Genomic DNA, 17,661 nt, shown 5'->3' on the forward strand with positions numbered 1-17,661 from the left:
GAAAGTATCTTTATCGAATAATCCTGCGAAAAAACATCATTTATGACTCCATAAAAAATTATACATTCACAGCTGATTTTTGCAGGATTGTTTGATAAAAATATTTACAATTAATTGGTAATTGTCCGACAAAATTTTAAGGGTACTCTAGGTATTGTCGGACGCAACCTCTATATATTTACGAAACACCTCATCCCTTCCCGAAAATTTTCCGAAATAGTAAAGTTGTCCGGCTCGACATGAATAACTGAATAAAAAAAGTCTCATGAGAGAGGTAATAATTTTTTTTAAATTGTGGGACCAAGGACTAAAATCAGTGTGATAATCTTATCAGGATTTACAGTTAAATTTTTTCAAAAATTCTTAGAATGGATTTCCCTGGAATAAGATAAAGAAATAAAAAAGTGTTAAATATAATAATTAATCTACAAAACATTAATTCAATAATATACAATACATATTTTGAACTATAAAGTCATTAATGTAACCCCTGTAACTATGCAACAAACATTGCAACAATTAGTTTGAAATTATTCTATTTTTTTATAATGTGCAATCAAATTGTACGTGAATAATAATCTGTTAATTACATTTTTTTTATTTGTTATGGCATAAATAAAAGTGCAAGGAAAGTTAATAAAATATAAGAGCAAAGTTTGCTAAAAACCTCACATTTTTATTCTTCTTGTAATGACGGTTATTCTTTTAGGAACCAAGTTGGTTTTTTAACATAAAACTCCGGAGGATTACCTGAATTGGTCAAAATGTTATCGGTTTTATAAATTGAGCCATTGTGTATAATCTCTAATCTGTAGCATTTTTATAAAAGTTACATAAATATGTAGCTACACTTTGACTGAGTCCTTTGCCGGTGCCGATAATACCGAAACAAGTTTTTATCTTGTACATATTTATAATATAAAATCTTCAAACTAAGAAATTCATCTAAAATATACAATTCTAAAATAATAAGTGTGTTAAAAATAAAGAAACACTTTATTTTATTTCCTTAAAACACAGTTATATGGGATAAATTACTCCGGCATTTTTAAAATTCGCGGTATTTAACCTGTCGAAGTGATTTTGATCACATGACCCACGCTGGCCGCCATTTCGCCGAATAAACAACGACCGGGAAAGTTCTTGTGTGTATCGTTAACGTTTTCTGTTAAGTAGATCGTGAAAATATATATTAAAAATGTCTGAAGTGGACTCAGTAAACACTAATAATGCTGTAAATGAAGAAAATAGTCAAGTAAGTACAGTGATTTCTATATTTTCTTAGTTATTTTGTGAAACAATTCTGCAATGTGCACGTAATAGATGTGCACCCTTAGATTGGGTCATTGCTTTCATCTGTAAACGTAGAAAATCACATTCTAAGGACTGTTAACACTGTGATAATGAACGGTTTAAATAATTCAGTTAAAACACATTTTTACATGTAATTTATTTACTTAGCGTTTATTTTAATACAACAGACCAATATTGCACATTATTAGAAATATCTAAAAGTGTGCAAAATGTGTAAAAATGCATTTTCTAGTACCTACGCCGTGAAAAACGCAATGAGTAGACACATACGTTCAGCTTGGTATCGCTCTTTTACAAATTACTTTCTCTTGTTCTTCATGTCGTAGTACTAACCAGTCAGCATTTTAAAATTGGAGGGAATATTCAAGTTCTTCTAAAACTTATTTACACTTTAATGTAAAATGGTATTTAAATTGTTTATTTATTAAGCATTTTTTGTTCTTAATTTTTGTACTGGTTGTGCTAGTGATATTAGTGCTAGAAACAATAAATTTGAGATTATATTTTAGCGCCAATGGTTGTCTTTTGTTACAAGATGGTCCCTCTATATACCCAAAGTTGTAAACTTCTAGAAAATCCATCCATTCTAGTGCGCTTATTAAGGTTTTTATATTATTTTTCAATTTTATGTTATATACAGAATTAGTTTTCTTTTTTATTTGCTACAATTTCCAACTTTATGTATGTTTGTATAGGAATATCACAGTGTAGGACTGACTTTTTACTTTAAAAGTAAATTTGAATTGTATTATCAATGTATTATTATATTAGTGTCACTCATTACGAATTGTAAACAAACCATTTTACTTTTTTTGTTCAAGCATAGTGCAGAAAGTCGTAGTAAATATGAATGTGATATTATTTCATCATCATCAATGGTGCTACAGCGCCCTATAAAAGAGCCTCGACCTTCCCAAGTCTATTACGCCAGTCAGTTCTATCCATTGTCAACTGTTGCCAGTTTGCTGCGCCTATTTTTCTACCATCCTCATCTACACCATCCTTCCATCTGAGTTTGGCCTACCTCTATTTCTACTTCTCACAGGTTGTGACATAAGGATTCTTCTAGGAGGGTTGTTCTTCTGTGATCTTGCTAGATGTCCTGCCCATCTTAGTCTTCCTATTTTTATAAGAGATACTATGTCTTTACCACCAAATATATGTTTATATATGTGGTACATCTCATAGTTGTACCTGCTCCTCCAAACGCTCTTTTCACAGATGCCCCTGAATATTCCTCTCAGGATCCTTTGTTCAAATATAAGCAGAAGATTTTCATCTTCCTTAGAGATTGTCCATGTCTGTGATCCATATGTCAACACTGGTTGTATAAGGGTTTTGTATATGGTTATTTTTGTTTTTTGGCTTAAGTTTCTGCTTCTAATGTCTACTCAGTCCAAAATAGCATTTGTTTGCTAGGATTATCCTTCACTTGATCAGTGAACCTAAATATGTGAATTGGTATGTAAAGTATGTGAACTTCAAAGGTAGTGATATTATTTCAGTTCGATTAAAAAAATGTGTTATTAACACGTTACCTGCAGGAACAGTTTTAATAAGTTAATTGCCGACTACTCCAATTGGAATATAGATCACATATTTCGTGGGCATTCTGGGAAAATCCACTAACTCCATTTCAAAAGCTTGGAAGAGTAAGGGCGAACTTACTATGATAATGTCATGGTAAGTTCGCCCTTACTGTTCCAAGCTTTTGAAATGGAGTTAGTGGATTTTCCCAGAACGCCCACGATTTGAAGTAAGACTCACAGAGTAGCTGGTGTTACCGAAGGAGGCCGTTTTGTCCGTCGGCAATCAACCTGCTATAGGTAATGGATTTTGGGAAGAGCTATGATCTTGAAAACGTCACAAAGAATATAACTAAATATCGCGTTTCTTACTCAGACTCTTAAAGTCTTTTACAGCATTTTAGAATCGAAAATATTTAGTTATATTATTAAAGTATTGGATTTTGACAAGAGTGTGTGTGTGTTCACAAAGAGGGGATGGCATTAGATAAACTTTTTGACACAGATATTTGAAAGTTGAAGATTGAAGATGTCATATTAAATTTTTATTTTAGAATCTTTAAGAAATTGTATGATAATATATCATTTTGACAAGAGCTATGAGTTATGCCGATTTAGTACACAAGTTTATGTAGAAATGAAATTTTCAAGGTCATAGCTCTTCCCAAAATCCAGTACCTATAAATAACTTCCTATGTGACGGAACGAGGTCTCAAAGACCTCATCATAAAACTTCTTATTTGACTGATAAATTTTTTTTTAAACTTCCCCACCTGCTATGTCTGTCAAATGTTTATTTTTGAAAAATTTTAAATGTTATTGGTATCGTTAAATCCTTATGGAGTACTCTAGTCAAATTATTGTAAAAACTGTATGAGGTTGATTTGACCCATTACCGCCATAAAGTACGATTTTTACCCATTTGACAACTATGAGGTTGAGTAAGCCTCATGTTTTCACGGCTTTCCTCGTGTCTAATGTTTAACAATGTCCACGAAAAAATATGGACAATGTATAATTCATTAATTTCACTTTTTTTTACAAATGTTTGTATTTTTGAGTTTTATTTCAATAAGTCTTATAAATCTGTACCATTGCCAAAAATTTTATGTACCACAGGTTGAGAACCAACCTGATAAAGGAATATAGAAAAAAATGCAATTCCTGTGGATGCATTTAAATCCATGCAATAAAAATTAATATTTTGAAATGAACACTTTTCAATATATCCTTTACTATTTTATTTTATACATTAATTGACAGTTCTTTTTATTTTTGTTAGGAAGAAAAAAGTTCCAAAACTAGGAAATCCAAGTCCAAGTCTCCTAGACTAACAACAATTGAGAGGGCTCGAGAAGAAAGCGAAGCTATTACTAAGGTAAATTTTTGTGTTTTTTTGCAATGCATAAAAATTAAATACCGCTTCTTTTAGGGCTTGGGACCTGAGGTTGAAGGCAGGCGCAGAACGAGGTCAGCAGCTAAAGGTGTGACAGCCACTCCTCCACCTCCAGCTAAGAAAGAAAGAAAAAGTTCTAGCACAACTAAATGTAAGTTATTTTTTAAAACAGTTACATATTAACACGTTGACGGACAGTGCGTCAAATGTATAAGCAAGTGTTGTGACACTATTATGTATTTTGCAAAGTAGAATAGGGAAAATGCAACGTCTATTGATGTTGTGTCACATTACATCAATAGAAATTAGACGTCTATAGACGTTCTGTCTGTGAACATGTTAACATCGCAACTTTAACACCCTCAGAGACACGGCTAGTTCACAAAAATTTCGTTCTGGGCCAAAATGTTTTTTTGAATGAATAGAGTTTTTTATGTTATTTTAGGGGACTGAAGTAATTTTTTTATTTATTTGCAGTTTATGTTTGTATTTTTCAAGTGTGTATCATTTTCGATACACTGGCCTAGCATAAAGTTTTTCGAAGACTTTCGCGTAAGGGCCATGTGTATCAAAAAAGATACACAACTTGTTTTTAATATATTTTTATTTCTTTTCAAGTTCTGACTGACCAACTTCTTTGCTTAGAACATTAACCATTATACAAACACGAGTGTTTTCCTATAAAGATAAACAATTCGATAAAAACAATAGTGCTGGAAAGTAAAAAACAATTCTACGAACAAAATAGTGTTATTGTGTACGTGTAAAGTACTTTAGTTGTGCTTTTACTGTACTTAGTAGACTTTCATTAAGATGTATTATTTCTCAAGTGACGACTCTGACAATGATGGAGACTTTGAACCGGATTTAGATTCAAGCAATGATAGCAACACCGATGACAGTGACCAATGTAATCAGCCGTCAACTTCCAGAAAGCGACACCATTCTTCTCCAGAACCTAATCGGGATGGCCAAAATTCTCAACGGAAGGATGAAGATAATCAGATATTCAGAAACTGAATGGGTAAAACAAAAGATACAAAATATGTCTTGGCACATGCCCACTCACGATGATCTCCCGGCTATTGAAGTTACAGTACCGTGGTCCGGTATGAAAGAAATTTATGCAGGAATTCTAGCAGATGCCGACCCCATAGATTACTTTGAATTATTTGTGACTCCTGACATTATAACGAAGATACAGGAACAGACCAACTTGTATGCAACGCAATATCTCTTGTCCACAGATGTTTCTGATCAATCACGACTACATAGGTGGAAACCAGTAAGTGTCTAGGAAATACGTTCCTTCTTAGCACTTATTGGTTGGATGGGTTTGGTGAAGCTGCCTTCTATACGAGATTATTGGAAAAGCCATATATTATACAATATACCTTTAGCACGCACAGTGATGGCCAGAAATCGCTTTGAAATTATTCTCAAATTTATACACTTTGCTGATAATGAAACTTCAAACAAAGAAGATAGATTGTATAAAGTTCGCGAAGTTATCGATATGTTTATCAGTAACTATCAGAAGGTTTTTACCCCGGGAGAGAAAATTTGTGTTGATGAGTCTCTAGTTGCTTGGAGAGGCAGGTTGCTCTTCCGGCAGTATATCCCAAACAAGGCCGCAAAGTATGGCATCAAAATTTTTAAACTTTGTACTGAAAAAGGTTATACATGGAACCTTCTGGTTTATTGCGGCAAATCGAAAAACAGTGAATCCGAAGTGTCAGAAAATACAGTTATGATTTTAGCCAAAGATCTCTTGGGGGGTGGTAGAACATTATATACTGACAGTTATTATACCAGTATACCTCTGGCTTATCGACTGAGGAAGAACAACACCCATTTGGTGGGGACAATTAGAGCAAATAGGAAATACATGCCAAAAGACGTGATGTGTGCCAAACTAAGACGAGGAGATTTCTCAGCCAAACAAACAGATGACGGGATTGTTGTTTTGAAATGGCGTGATAAGAGAGATGTTCGAATGTTGTCAACAGAGTCCTCGGCATTGAAAACGCTCCCTAATGAAAGTCGAACGGGACGAACTATTCAGAAACCAATATGTATTTTTGACTATAACAATGGTAAGTCATCCATTGATGTTAGTGATCAAATGGCTACGTATTCCTCTGCATTACGGCGGTGCATGAAATGGTACAGAAAACTTATGTTCGAAATTATTTGGGGGACGAGTTTGGTAAATGCTCATTTCCTGTATAACCAGAACACTATCCGTAAGAAGCTTACTATAACGGAATTTCGTGAACATGTTCTAACTTCAATGCTTGTAAAATGTTCTACACAAAACGTCACTATTTCTGACCCATCTGGAACCATAAAACAAGATGTGCATCATCTAGTGACAAATGTCCAAGATGGCAAGAAAATCAGAGGGCGTTGTTCGGAGTGTTACAAGAAATACGGAAGGAAAGGAGTAAAAAGTGCCGAAGAAAAAATTGTGAGAGCATCTCAAGTAAACACCAAATGTTCTGTGTGTGACATCATTATTTGTAAAAAATGTTATAATGCAACGCACTAAATATCAAATCAATTTTTTCTAGTTTCATACATATTATATCTTTATTTTTATTTTAAGAATTTGTATATTTTTGTTCTTTCTTTCAGAATAAACATAATTTTTATAACACATTTGAGTATATAAATAAAAACAATAATAATACATATCTAAATATTAACTGATTATTGCAAAAATTGGTTCAAATAATTATGTACTGCAATAACATTTTTCATATGAATTTCTAGTTACATACAACCTATCTTTCATTTCTAAGGCCAAACCCAGTTATACCAGGAAATTGGCTTAGGCCATAACATTATTCTCTACATATAAAAACTGAAGAAACTGTGTTCTTTTAGAAGACACAACAGATCGAAACAACGAACCATGTGTATCTTTTTCGGTACACAGCGTTGAGGACAGTGTGTATATAAAAGGATACACTGGCGCTGAGGGTGTTAATAATAAAATGGATAACTCAAAAATACAATTTTGCAGAAAACCTTTCTATAGTTACATTTAATTCTGTCTATACTTCTCCATGTTAGTAGAAATCTACCCACAGGGGTTTCAATATGTATTTGCATTAAATCAATAGAGAATATTATGTTGTCATTTTTAAAATTAAAAATTTAAGAATTTTTAGTTGTGTCACTTTATTATTAAAAGTGCAATATGACACAATTTATTTCTTTTAACCCTGATCCAAAGATCCAAAATGTGTATTCTGTGTAGGTGAAATTGTGTGTTTTTAAAATTGATTTAGAAATTAGTTTTTTCTATTAATTTATTTCTCCTTGTTATTTTATTATAAATAAATTTATTTCAAAAGTGTTTATTTGGCTTTTTATGGGAACTGCTACCATAGGTCAAATGGTTATCAGTGTGCAATTAATACTTCTTTGTAACTCAATTCTTTGTTAACTACTAAACATATGTGGTGTAATTGATTTTCCTAAATTCTTTTTAATTTCCTATTACAAATCATTTTACTGATTCAGAAAATTATTGTTGAAATCTTATTTTAGCATCGAGAGGCAGGCCGAAGAGAACTGTAGAAGAAAGTAGTGATTCACATGATGAAAAATCTGAAACCTCAGTAGCAGAAAGTGAAGAACAAGCAAAAAGTATCGATGAATCCAAAAGTGAAGCTGACACTACAGAAACCAATTCACATGATGACAAAGAAGAATCTGGTAACAACAATGCTGATGCTTCTAAGGTGAGAACTATATTTGAATTAAATAATATAATTATGCCTGAATTAAATTGAAAAATATTTCTAGTCCTGTCGCCAGGGGGGTACAACGGCCTCCTTAATTCAGATGGACTTACCCAAGTTTTTTTTATGTATTTTGACCCGTAGAACACGAATTTTTTGGGTAACAGTTGATCCGAATGTCGATAAGATTGTTATAAACAAAGAACTTGAGGAATCACATAATAGCGATTTTTCGCAAAACAAAACATTTTTTTGTATTTTTTGGGCAATTCTAAGCAAAAAGTGATTTTACAAGTTTTTTCGTAGGATGCATAGTTTTCGACATAAACGCGGTTGAACTTTCAAAAAATCGTAAAATTGCAATTTTTGAACCCGAATAACTTTTGATTAAAAAATAAAATAGCAATTCTGCTTACTGCATTTGAATGTTCAAGTCAAATTCTATCGGTTTTGATTATTTGCATTGCTAAAAATTAAGTTTTTATTTGTTAAACAAAGCCATAAACACATAGTGTTTCCCCTGCCCAAAGCATGCGTTTTAATGTATTTAATCTATGTAGAGATTGTATGTATGCGCGCCTGCTCGTTCGATTTCAAATGAGAAATGCATTGAAAACATCGTTCAATCACTATGTGTTTATAGCTTTGTTTAACAATAAAAAAATTAGTTTTTAGCAATGAAGGTAATAAAAACCGATAGAAATTGACTTGAACTTTCAAATGCGATAAGCAGAATTGGTATTTTATTTTTCAATCAGAAGTTATTCGTGTTCAAAAATTGCAATTTTTCGATTTTTTGAAAGTTCAACCGCGTTTATGTCGAAAACTATGCATCCTAAGAAAAAACTTGTAAAATCATTTTTTGTTTAGAATGGCCCAAAAAATACAAAAACATATTCTGTTTTGCGAAAAATCGCTGTTATATGATTCCTCAAGTTCTTTGTTTATAACAATCTTCTCGACATCTGGATCGACTGTTACCCAAAAAATTCGTGTTCTACGGGTCTAAATACATAAAAAAAACTTAGGGTAAGTCCATCTGAATTAAGGAAGCCGTTGTACCCCCACTGGCGACAGGACTATTCAGCAAGAAGTAAAATTTATGTTGTTTTTTATGTTGAACATAATTTCATTAAATCATTTATGAAATTTTTGTAACTGACTGCTTTATCAATAAAAAATATTATTACCTTCCTCTATACTGCAATACTAAAGAAGTAAAAATTATTCCATTAAAATTGACTCACATAAAACTCAGAAAGCTTTAAAATTCATTAATAAGAGAATAAAAATAATTTATGAATGAAATATAAATTTCCAAGTTATGCTCAAATTATTCAAGTATTGTTTTAAGTGAATGGTTTGTATAAAACTGTTAAGCTATGTCTGTTGAAAAATTAATGAGTATAATTTTTATTAAAGATAAAAACTAAATGTGTAGGAAGCAAATAATTATAGTTATACAAACTATGTTAACATACGAAGACAACATGGAAGAAAGGCGAAATGTCAATTTTTTATTATTTTTGGTTCAGAGCAGCAATATGTAGGTTTTTAGTAGTAGTTTTATGTGAGTCATTCAAACATGGGAAAAAGACGAATCCTCATAGCTTAAAACACGTTATAAAATTCTCCGTACAGGGAAGAAAGGCGAGCGGTTTCAATTTCAAACTCAATTTTCTCGAATTAACCTTTTTGTGACGTTTCGCCTTTCTTCTGTGTGGTCTTCATATATTATAAACCAATATACTTACATCAATAATAAACATTTTGTTACAAAACCTATTATAGAATAGGTGAATTTGGAGAGAAATCTTGACAGGTCGATTTTTATTTTTAAATTATGACTTTTTGGCATATATATCGTACTAGTGATATCGTCCATCTGGGCGTGGTTAAGTAATTGATGTATCGATATTTTTTAAATGAGAGTAGGGGTTGTGTGATAGCTCATTTGAAAGGTTATTTAATTCTCTATTCGGTAATATAAATATTAACATAATTATTTATACACTGTGTCCAAAACAAAAATTATTAAATGAATTGACACAAAAAGAAAAATGTAAGCAATTTATTTAATTCAAAATATGTTTTACTGATGTCGGAAAAACAGGTAATAATGTTTACTTCACAAATAGACATTGCCTTTCGCTTAAATTCAATGTTCAAGAGAGAGGGGTGGCAATAACATTGAATTGAAGCGAAAAACAATGTTTATTTCTCAAATAAACATTTCTCTCTGTTTTCTGACAACACTCAAATGTATTTTGAAATAAATGAATTACATACATTCTTCTTTTTGTCTCAATTAATTTATAAAAAAAAATTTTTTAATAAATTAATTGACACCCTGTTTAAAATGATGTTAACGTTTATATGTATTACTGAATAGAGAATTAAATAACCTTTCAAATGAGCAATCACACGACCCCTACTCTCATTTAAAAAAATCATTGATTATGTCTTCACACCCAGATGGATAACGTTACTAGTATGATATATATACCAAAAAGTCATAATTTAAAAATTAAAATCGACCTGTCTTGTGATTTCTCTCCAAATTCGCCCATTCTGGAGATAATGAATTTATTCCAATTCAAACGTCCTCACTGTATATTTATAGAATAGAGTTATTTATGGTGAACTTAATGTGTTGTCCAACTGATAGTTTTCAGATGGCATGCATATGATAATTTACCACTTTATCTCATAGTACACTACTTGAGAAACAGTATATAACTAATTAGAAAATACCCTAGTTATGTGTGTTCAACTATGACATAATTAGTTGTTTAGTGTGTTTCAATTGTTATGAAATAAAGTGATAAATTATCGTATTGTGCATGCAATTTGACTGAGCTGTTATATTAAAATTATATTCAAGAACAAAATTATATGTTGACATTATCAAACTTCATTCTAAAAAATGTAAATACCGTTGAACCTGCTTAGGGACCGTTCAAGTATTACGTAATGCAAATTGGGGGGTCAAAAATCTTCAAAAATTGGGTTATGTTATAGTTAAACGCCCATTACAGTGCGTTACGTAGGGGGGGGGGTCAAAAATCGCGTTACGTAATACTTGTACGCTCCCTTATTAGCCTTTATGCCAAGCAAAAATATTCCTATAACCTGGATATTGTAATAACCGATCATTTTAACAAAATGCTAAATTTTAATCTTTCCATCTAGTGTGAAGATCAGGCAATGAGTGTTGACGAAAAGAGTGAAGCTGATGGTAATGAAACTAATTCACATGATGACAAGGAGGAATCTGCTAATAATAATGCTGATGCTAAGGTAAGATATATATTATAAATTTTTATTGGATGGATGAAAATATAGTAGATTTGAAGTTTCCAAGGTAAATGTTACACTTTTTTGTGGAATGCATGTAAAATGTAAAATATATTTTATTGGATTACATCATTGTATAAATGGTATCATTTTTCAACAGAAGTTATTTCAGAACTGATGAAAATAAGAAATTGACATTGTAATTACCAAACAGGCATTACATCTGACTTTATTCAAAGTAAATTCATGTATTTAAAATAATAAAAGTGCACAAAAATGAGATAAAGTATACTTTGTTTCCATTATGTTACGTTTCCTTAATTTCCTTTGCGACATTCTTGCAGATTCAATCTCAAATTATTAGATTTATATTGATAGCATCCTCTTGTGGAGATTTTGTTAACTAATCAATATTATTCATTAACAGTTTGTATTAACCGCTTCGGTATGGTGATGCACACGGGTGCATCATTAGCTTGCGTTCGCAACTGGGTAAGTGCGCGAATCCGTATATAAGGTGTGATTTGCCATATGACGATCTAGCACGAAGGGGTTAAAACAAGTCTAACCAGTGATCCGATTTATTTTCTTGTTTCATATAAATTTTATTCTCTTCTTTTAGCATCATAACCTTGGATGGGTCTTAGCATATCTGGCTATGTCCTTCCATTCAGTTCTCTCTTGTGCCCTTCTCCTCCACTGTCTTATGTTCATGGTTTTCAGGTCATCTTCCACATCATCAAACTATCTTCTTCTGGGCCTTCGTTTTTTTAACCTTATCGGCTTCCATTGTAATGTTTTCTTTGCTGTTTTCGTATCTTCTTGTCTGTGGACATGTCCCAGGCATGACAGTCTTTGACTTTGACAAAACTTACAATATCATACCCTTCATTCAATTCACTAACCTCGTCGTTTCTTCTGATTCTCCATGTGCTGTCTTCCTCTTGCATCGGGCCATACACTTTCTCAGTATCTTTTTTCAAATGTCCTGAGGTTGGGTTTCATCTTTTTTTGTAATGGTTTCTCAACCATAGGTTTCTACAGGTCTAATCAATATTTTGTAAATCATCATTTTGGTTCTTTTGTGTAATAATTTCAATGTCATCAATCTTTTATTAGCATAGTATGTATGATGCCCACTGGAAATATGTGCATTCATTTCACTACTTACAGAATTCTTCGGATTGATTTCTGTGCCCAGATACGTGAAGGCATCCACACATTTAATAGTATAGTTGTCTATTGCGATCCCCAGATCTTTGTCTACCATCATATACACAGAGTTAGATATGGCTAGTTTTTCTGTAAATAACTATTATTGTTCCGAAGATCTTTTTATTTGGCAATAATAAAATTTCCTTTGACAGTTTTAGGGTTTTGAGATGGATTAATAATCTTTAAATGTACATTTTCGTGGTTATAAGGATGTTTTCTTGTATTCTGTTTGGCTTTAGAAATTATTTTCCTTTGACAATTTGTGATCATGGTGCTCTATATCATCAGTCTCAATTGATAATAGATAAATTGTGTTGAATAAGCAATATATTCACATTTTTGGTTTACCACATAAATCTTAAAGAAATGTAATTCAATGCGTTCTGCTAGATCAAATTTTATTCTCATTATACACTTGTCATTTGATACAATTACAGTACTTTTGTTCCTAGAGCGCAAAAACAATAAATTTAATGCATGAGAAAATAAGCAGTAATACATAATTATTTTTATGGTCAAAATATAAATCCGCATTTAGAATATGAATCAGATTATGTAAGGTTTTACACATTTTCAGTATACATACAGTACTTACTCATATGATATATAAAGTTAGATAACCATTTATTGAATTATTTTATTTGAAATTGTCAAAATATTTAGGGTAATTAGAGTATTGGTCAGTTCTCCTATGACAGTTTGACTCTGATATGTCTACAGGTGGAAAACTATCAATATAATTAAATTTATAGGTTTCTATTGATAATCTCCCACCTCTACTGGTTTCATCTCTTTTATTTCACAACATATTATGTTTTCCATCTTTTCCGTTATTTTGCCTGTTATTGGCACACTTATCACTGTATAACATCTCTATCATCACAACATTTGCCTTTCAGAATATCACTGTGCCACTTACTTTTTGTCCCCCCTGCTTTTATTTACATCCAGAGCACCTTTCGAAATTTTACGCAGAGTACTTGGAAAAAGCTGTGAATCCCCAAAATACAAATACATACCATCTGTGAGTAGTTCGGCAACTAACTTTAATGCATCGTTTGAAACTGCAGTGATCTTCTGCAAATTGCCAAAAAACAAATACCATCTGTGAGTGGTTTGATAAATCTACATACATATGTGAAAAATGTTTCCTATATTGTACTTAAAAGCTATATCAGTTCTCTGCTTAAAATAGTGCTTAAGCACACATCGCTTTCCGCAGCAAAAGGGTTAAAGGGTTACACATTAAAGTTGTTTGACTAAGGTAATTGATCTAATACGAATATTTGTTTAAGTATTCAATTTGTTTTATGTTTTAAGAATCATATTCTGGATTAAATTTTTTCAATTTGATCATATTTTGAGAGAAAAAATCATGTTTTTTTTTTAATTTTTAACTGTTAACTAACCTGAAAACCTATGTCATGTAAAAGATGAAACAATATAACAGTTACTGATAAAATTTTCTAATTACCTATTTTTGTAATAGGATGAAGCAGACGCAGATGCAGAGGAATCTACTCCTGCACCTGCTGCCACAGAGAATGGAGCGAAAGAGGATAGTGTAGATGCTCCCGCCTCCGAAGAAGAAAAGAAAGACGAGGAAGAAGAGAGCAAAAGTACTGCCGACGAACCTGAATCGGCAAGCACTGAGCAGACGGAAGATGAAAAGCCTGCTGAATAAAGATTTTTATATTATTTCCAAATTTTATTATCAGCTCGTTTTTCTATTTCATTAATTCTACTGTAGGTTAACAAAGAATTCATTTTTAAAAAGTTTTGGAAAAGTGACTCGTCAAAACACAAAATTTTCCTGAAATATTTGATTTGTGATTGAAAGTTGTATTAGTTTTTTTTCTTGAGGTTAGTTTGTGTATGAGCTGCGCCATGGAAGTTTGCGAGATAATTACTGTTAATAATAATATATTATATAGATTAGGAGTCATTCTTTTGTATATTTCTTAATTTTTTCATTTGTTTTGATGGCAATTAACATTTAAAGTATTCATCTTTACCTACAGGCTAGTTTGAAAGAATTAGGAGACATGCCGAAGTACATATTATAAGCGGCGTATGTACCAGTATGTACCTGAATCTCCTTAACTCAATGCTGTCAACTTTTCATTTGCATAAAAAACTGTTGATACTTATCTGAAATAGCCTTTAAAAAAGTATGACTGAAACATTTTTTGGGTGTTGTGAGTTTTGTAATACGTTTTGTAATAAACAGTAAAATTTCTTCCACATTTTAGTATCTCGTAGGATGATGTATAGTAAATGGTACTTAGACATAGCTTGTAAGGAAATTAGACACATTTTCATTTTTTTGTGTTAATTAAGTTTTATTTGCAAATGAAAAGTTTCTATTTTATACCATTTAAAAAATATTTAGTAATGTTTAGTAAACCTTAAGAATAAAATAGTTTTAATACATTCGTCTGTTTTCAATTGTAAATTGAATATTTGATTATTTTGACTAGATTCATATTGCTGGTTTAATAAACGTTTTTTTTATTAATTTGTGATTTTATAGCAACCCCATTTGTTTTTCTATATCTGAATCGGATGTCTTGAGGACTGTCTGCTTAAATATATCAAAAAAGTATCATTTACTTAATCATAAAAAATATATATGCATATTTTGAGGAGAACTAGCCTATTCATTATTGCATTTTAATACATACTGTAAGTTTACAAAATGCAAACAAATTTAGTCATATTCAGCACATTGTATATAAAATCAGTAGATGCCTAAGGTATTATTATTCATTATTAAAAACTTTTGTTTGGCATAAAATGATTTCATCACAGATTCAGAGACTGTCATCGTTATTTTGTTACACACAAATATATGTTTGGCAATGACCTTCGCTTCATATCCATTAGTAGTCACAGTTCAGCTTGAATAAATTAGTGAATGTCTAAATAAAAACTTTTCAGTTTAGGACTAGTACATTTTTAGTTTGTTAGGCGAGAAGTGTGTAAAGATCAATTTAGGGGGCTAGTGTAAAAGTATGGGATTCATATACTTTGTGGAAATCTCTAAAATAAACAGTAATGTACCACCTATTTTGAAGATTTGCATGAGCATTTAATATAAAAACAAGTACCTGTAAAAAAATTTTCATGAAAAAATATTGCAAATTGAATGATTTTTGTGCCTTCTGCTGGCACCGCCAAAAAAAGACAGCTCCACTGCTGCAGTAATTGGGACTAATAGAGATCCTGAAACATAAAATTTCAAACTTATTATTGAAATATAAGTTACTTTCTATACCATCAACTAGGGGTTTTTTGATTGAATAAAAAATGTCAATTTGGCGGTTTTTGAAACTGAATGTTTTACCTAAAACTTTTTTCAACACTTCGTCATTTTTCCAAATTTTAATATTTTTGAAAAATCCTAGTAGATGGTATAGGACATAGGAAATAACGTATATTTCGATAATCACTTTGAAATTTTATGTTTCAGGATCTCTGTTAGCGCCAATCACTGCAGCAGTGGAGCTGTTTTTTTACGGTGCCAGCAGATGGCGCATAAATCGTTTAAATTTTCAATATTTTTTATGAAAATTTTTTTACACGTACATAATTCTTTCTCTAATAAATGACAATTGACAAAAACAATTGGTATATTACTTTTTATTTTAGAAATTCCCAAAAAAGTATATGATTTTCGTACTTTCACACTAGGATAGCCCCTTAATTTCACTGATTTGTTCTATATATTAATTTTTGGACAGTTAGGAAAATTGATAAGATATACAATGGTGTGTTTTGTACAAAAATGAAACCCTTGTTTGGTAAGTTCGGGCTCAATGCCTAGCTAAATGAGACTGTTATGTTTTTAAGAAAAACCATCAATAGTTTAGCTCGGATTAGAAGAACTTACCTACGGGACAATATTTTATTTGTTGATAAATATTTTTGTTTCGTTGTGTTAGGGAAGTCATTTCTATGTAAAATACAAAATAATCGATAGAACGATAGAGTTCATGTATTTTTATTTTCTAAAACAACACCTTGGCTGCGTTTAGAGATGTTTATAAACTTATGTTGGGCGCGTGACAAGGCATATATGTCCCGTGTACCAGCCAACAGTTAGTTTAGTACGAGGTCTATTTGTCCCGTTACGCAGCTAAGGTGTTAACTTACACTGCTGCTGTTCATAACCCATCAGAAAAATTGAGAATGTGCAATGTGGTTGATCAATTCCCCATTAATTCTCAACCAACAACTACTAAAAACAGTTACATGATTTACGAAGGTGCAAGATAACTGTCAGGCCAATTTTTCAGCGTCTAATAGTCATTTCTCTTGTAGAAAAATTAAAAATATGTGGGCGTTAATTAAAATTATCACAAATTTACCTTTCGCGCCCGTCTTAGTAATTTTTTGACAATTTTCTCATTCGAATTATTTTTTATTTCTATATTACTAATACTCTAATTTTTGTTTTTTTTATTAATTTGGCTCGAAATTTTTGGTATAGCATTGGTCTATCTGTAACCCAAAAAATAAAAGTATTAGAAGACAGCTAGAATGAAAGACTGGGTAATTTATTGATATTTGGTGATTTATATGTAGGCCTAAAATTAAATCAAACGCGTGTCCCCTTATATGGCTTTGTTTCCCTACATAGCGCCATGTTGTGTCAAAATTCTGTTTGTATGGAATACATCATTGTTTTAGTTATAATTATGTATCACTTCTTTGCAGTCGGCCGCTAAGTAAATTGACAAAACACTAATGAACCCTCATTTTTTTCTAGAGCCTCTTATCGTTCATTGTTTGTATTTTCATAGGAATATGTAGTAATATATTTTGAACGTAAAATGATTGTCCTGATTTTATATTTATGTAAACTAAACTGTATGGATAATTAATATAAATGTGAAATAAATTTTCAATAATTAGACAATTAAATATTGTTGGTTTATTTAAAATTCCCTTTCAAAAAATGATATACCTACCAAAAACAGAGAACTTCAATTTTTGCGTTAGCTTTACTAAATAAAAAAAGAATGTGTGTGTACTTTGTACGCACGTAAGAAGTTATACTTCTATCATATAATTTCAACGAAATAAATATAACATTTACAATACCAAAAAAAAATGAATATGAATCGTCCGGGATTTGAACTCTCGATCTCTGGTCCGG

The 17,661-nt window shown here is 31.4% G+C and overlaps 1 protein-coding gene across 1 annotated transcript; it reads left to right on the plus strand.

Annotated features, from left to right (window-relative positions):
* Positions 1-914: 914 nt before the first annotated feature.
* Positions 915-17,426, plus strand: LOC114325516 (nucleolin). Its single transcript, XM_028273591.2, has 6 exons — positions 915-1,255; positions 4,123-4,218; positions 4,273-4,387; positions 7,795-7,988; positions 11,181-11,288; positions 13,990-17,426. Exons 1-6 carry the CDS (start codon positions 1,199-1,201, stop codon positions 14,182-14,184), a joined length of 765 nt encoding a protein of 254 aa, XP_028129392.1. The 5' UTR covers positions 915-1,198; the 3' UTR covers positions 14,185-17,426.
* The last annotated feature ends 235 nt before the right edge of the window (positions 17,427-17,661 follow it).

Source organism: Diabrotica virgifera, chromosome 4 (genome assembly GCF_917563875.1).
Source record: "Diabrotica virgifera virgifera chromosome 4, PGI_DIABVI_V3a".
NCBI classification, from domain to species: domain Eukaryota; kingdom Metazoa; phylum Arthropoda; class Insecta; order Coleoptera; family Chrysomelidae; genus Diabrotica; species Diabrotica virgifera.